This window comes from Hemibagrus wyckioides, linkage group LG05, assembly GCF_019097595.1.
Source record: "Hemibagrus wyckioides isolate EC202008001 linkage group LG05, SWU_Hwy_1.0, whole genome shotgun sequence".
In the NCBI taxonomy this organism is placed as follows: domain Eukaryota; kingdom Metazoa; phylum Chordata; class Actinopteri; order Siluriformes; family Bagridae; genus Hemibagrus; species Hemibagrus wyckioides.
This window is the reverse complement of record NC_080714.1, coordinates 29,440,499-29,444,258: the sequence shown is the minus strand read 5'-3', so window position 1 is coordinate 29,444,258 and position 3,760 is coordinate 29,440,499. Positions and strand designations below refer to the sequence as shown.

General features: G+C 39.6%; 1 protein-coding gene across 1 annotated transcript in view; it reads left to right on the top strand.

Moving 5' to 3' along the window:
* The window catches only part of jak3 (Janus kinase 3 (a protein tyrosine kinase, leukocyte)), a 36,841-nt gene extending 33,587 nt beyond the window's left edge, over positions 1 to 3,254 (top strand). The window contains exons 22-24 of the mRNA XM_058389980.1: positions 1,000 to 1,117; positions 1,738 to 1,851; positions 2,485 to 3,254. Coding sequence (XP_058245963.1) covers positions 1,000 to 1,117; positions 1,738 to 1,851; positions 2,485 to 2,604 — 352 coding nt within the window. The 3' untranslated portion in view covers positions 2,605 to 3,254. The remainder of the gene's footprint in view (positions 1 to 999; positions 1,118 to 1,737; positions 1,852 to 2,484) is intronic.
* Positions 3,255 to 3,760: the final 506 nt, after the last annotated feature.

Sequence of the window (3,760 nt, the reverse complement as noted above, 5' to 3'; positions counted from 1 at the left end):
GATGATGTTTATGTATTTAGTTTTGGCTCTGGATGTATTAACAGCTGAAATTTCTTCACTCCACTCAATATCACAGAAGAAACATGCTTTGAAGCTCAAACTCAGAACAGAGACACGCCTCTGTTGCAGACAAGCTCCGCCCTGCAAAACTCTCACGTAACATGTGAACAGTATTTCAGTGTGGAGTCATGTCTGAGTTCTGATGTGTGAGATTTCAGTATTTAATCCTCTCTCTGTGTACTCTGAGCATTCTCCGTCTCATCGTCATCTCCACACTGAAATTCCCAGATCAGAGCCCGAACTCAGAGTGAACCTCTTTACGAAATGTTTCTACCAGTTTAAGAGGCACAGCGTTACATCATCAGACGTGGGAGTTAATGGGATCAGAATGACCTCAGGGGCTTTTACACACTGCTCTTCCTCGGGAGGTCTGAACTGACCGTCTCCTGTCACTGATGACTCTTACAGATTCAGTCGCTCTTAACACATTTATATAAAAAGTCTTTTATGACAAATTCACTGAAATATTCATTTATTCATTTATTCAGGCAGGTGAGTAGGGGCTGAAAATTAGAAACCAATTAAAGCCCAGTGATGATAAGGAAACAAATAAATCAAAACAAAACAAATAAATAAATAAACTGAAATGAAATGAAATGAAATGAAATATGAGCTCAGAGCTGAGACTCAGAGAGAATGTGAGACTGAAACAGACGAAAGAAGAAGCAGGTGAAGATAATTACAGCTGATGAATGAAGGGGTGTGAGTTCATGAGAAGTGACAGATGTTTACTTATATAAAGCTGGAATGTAAAGAGAGCTTCTCATTCTTAATGAAGAGATGTAACGTTATTCAGTAGAAGGTTATTGTGAAGAATCCTGCAGCAGATTTGTAAACATATGAAGATCTGATGAAGTTGTAGATGTAGATTTTTGTAGATAGTTGTAGATTTTTAACCACAGGTTGTTGTTATTTTTTTTTATCCTAAATGTGTTTCAGGTACGCACCAGAATCCTTATCAGAGTATAAATTTTCCCACAAATCAGACGTGTGGAGTTTTGGTGTTCTTCTCCACGAGCTGTTCTCCTACTGCGAGCTGAGCAGGAACCCGAAGCGGGTATGTGAGGAATGATAATCACGCTAATTTGCTATTATTTCTGATCACCATGACAATAGTGTTTATTGTTACATGCGTGCCAATCCTGAAGCAGGTGGTTTTTATTTTAGCTTTAATAATTATTACAGTATTATTGTATTACAACATTTTAGAGAGAAAAATACATTTCTTATAAGCTTGACAAAAAACATGATGGTCTCGGAATGGCAGGAGGAGGAGCTTATAGTTCACAGCGAGGCAGGGGGAGGACCTTTTAGTTCACAGTGTGACAGGTTAGGAGCTTATAGGTTACAGGGTGGCAGTGGGAGGAGCTTTTAGTTCACAGGGTAACAGGGGAGGAGCTTAAAGGTCACAGGTTGACAGGGAGGAGCTTATAAGTCTCTGAATAGCATGAGTCGGAGCATATAGGTCACAGGGTGGCAGTGGGAGGAGATTTTAGTTCACAGGGTGGCAGGGGAGGAGCTTAAAGGTCACACGGTGACAGGAGAGGAGCTTATAAGTGTCCAAATAGTAAGAGGAGGAGCATATAAGTCACAGGGTGGCAGGGGGAGGAGCTCTCCTGATCCTGCTGCCTAAACAACATGATTGGAAGTGTAATTCTAATATATTTTATTGTCCAGCTCTCGCTACAACGGATAGGATGTGACAGCCAAGGCACCATGATGGCTGTTCATCTCTTCAATGCCCTGAAAGAAAACTGGAGGCTGCCAACACCCCCCATGTGTCCACCAAAAGTAAAAACACATTTTATTCCATACAACTGATGAACATAAACCTCAGGGTGTGTAATATAATCACCTAATATAATCATCATCACTAAGCCTTCAACATCAGAGCTGTAGAATGTCATAGGAATTTTCCAGACTGGTCAGACTGGTTGTGGGCATCATCGTATTGGCTGAGTTTACACTGAAATCAGAAGGGTGTGTAGGCTTCGGCACTTCTCACCCGATTGCTCAGGAGACGCATGACACCTGCAGATACAAACTAGGTTCTAACGTTAGCTTCATCATGCGGCATTCAGACAGAAAAGTATTTCGTTCAATACCAGTCAAACCTGTTGGTGTATCTGTCATGGGTTAGCTCACACCACAGAGCTCTGGACAACATTAACTCTAATTCTAAACAGATGAAAGCATGAGAAGTTCTTTAATACATAAGAAAGTGTAATTGTTGGTAAATCAGTGTGATGGAAGAGGAATAACTCGCTCAGGGACTTGCAGTTAAAGTGATAAAGGTGGAAAATGTAGAAGAGCCACACTCAGAGCTCCTCAGAGTCATGATTCAGCTGCAGAAATCTCTCATCAGGTCACGCTAGCTTCTCTCAGCTCTCAGTGCTCTTACCTCCGGCTCTTACCTGTGTCCAGGTGTACAGCATGATGATGCAGTGCTGGGCCTTCAACAGCGAGGACAGACCCTCCTTCTCCTACTTACAGGACCTGACTGAGAGCAGCCTCCAGGAAGAGAGAGAAGGAGCTAAAGGATGAAAAGAACGTCACAAAGGACAGTATAATTAAATAAGCTGTGTGGAATTTTATGAGTCACACGCTTATTGGTCAACTGAGTTTAACTCACTGCTTACATTAAATTAGTGAACAGGAGATCTCACAGGGGTTTGTTTTGACTGTTTCCCTTCTTCATAACTCTCCTTCTTCTCCTCCTCTATTATTATTATTATTATTATTATTATTATTATTAACACCCTGAACTTTTAAATAAACAAACTAGTAAGCTGAAGCAGAAAAGGGGAGTGATCTAACAGATAAACACTGCTTGGAGTCATTTCTCTGAAATTATCTGTAAATTTTATGACGATATTTACATTATGAGGTCATCATGATTATGAGGTCACACTGGTGATCAGCTGGGGGTGGAGCTCATGATGCTTCACTTCAGGGCCCTGAAAATAAGCCGAGGATCTTTAACTCTCTCAGAGTCTCAGACCAAACTTTAGTGCCAAAGTTCAGTTCTAATCACAGACATGGGCTTTTTTGTTGGTTTGTTTGTTTTTACACCATGTATGACTTTTGTGACTTTTTATCAGCATAGCACTGCTTTTGAAATGTTTTATACCTAATGAGAAAACCTGATATCTGTACAATCAGTGAAAAATAAACTGGATTTCCTTCAGTTTGTACAGTTGCATTTTCTTTGTATGAACAAATAAATCTGGACATAAATTCTAATTGAAATATAAATGGGGTATTATTTACACAAACGAAATTAAATTTTCAATTCGATTTATTTCTATAGCTTTTATCAGTGGACATTGTCTCAAAGCAGCTTTACAGAAGAATAGGAACATAGACTAAAGTGATAAAGTTTAAAGTTATTATTTATCTCTAACATTTATCCCTAATGAGAATCCTGAGGTGACACTGGTGAGGAGATGATCTGAGTAAGAAATCTTGAGAGGAACCAGGCTCAGAAGAGAACATCCTCCTCATCTGGGTGACACTAATGAAGTCTGACAAACTTTAAATAGGAAACAGAAACATAAAATCCGTTTGCGATCTTTTTCGTATCTTACAAGTTATTTAATTCATTTCAATTCTATTCATTTAGCACTTTTAACAACTTTCCCAGCAGCTTTACTGGACACCTCGATGTCATGACCCGGTCATTATCACAACAGTAGTATCA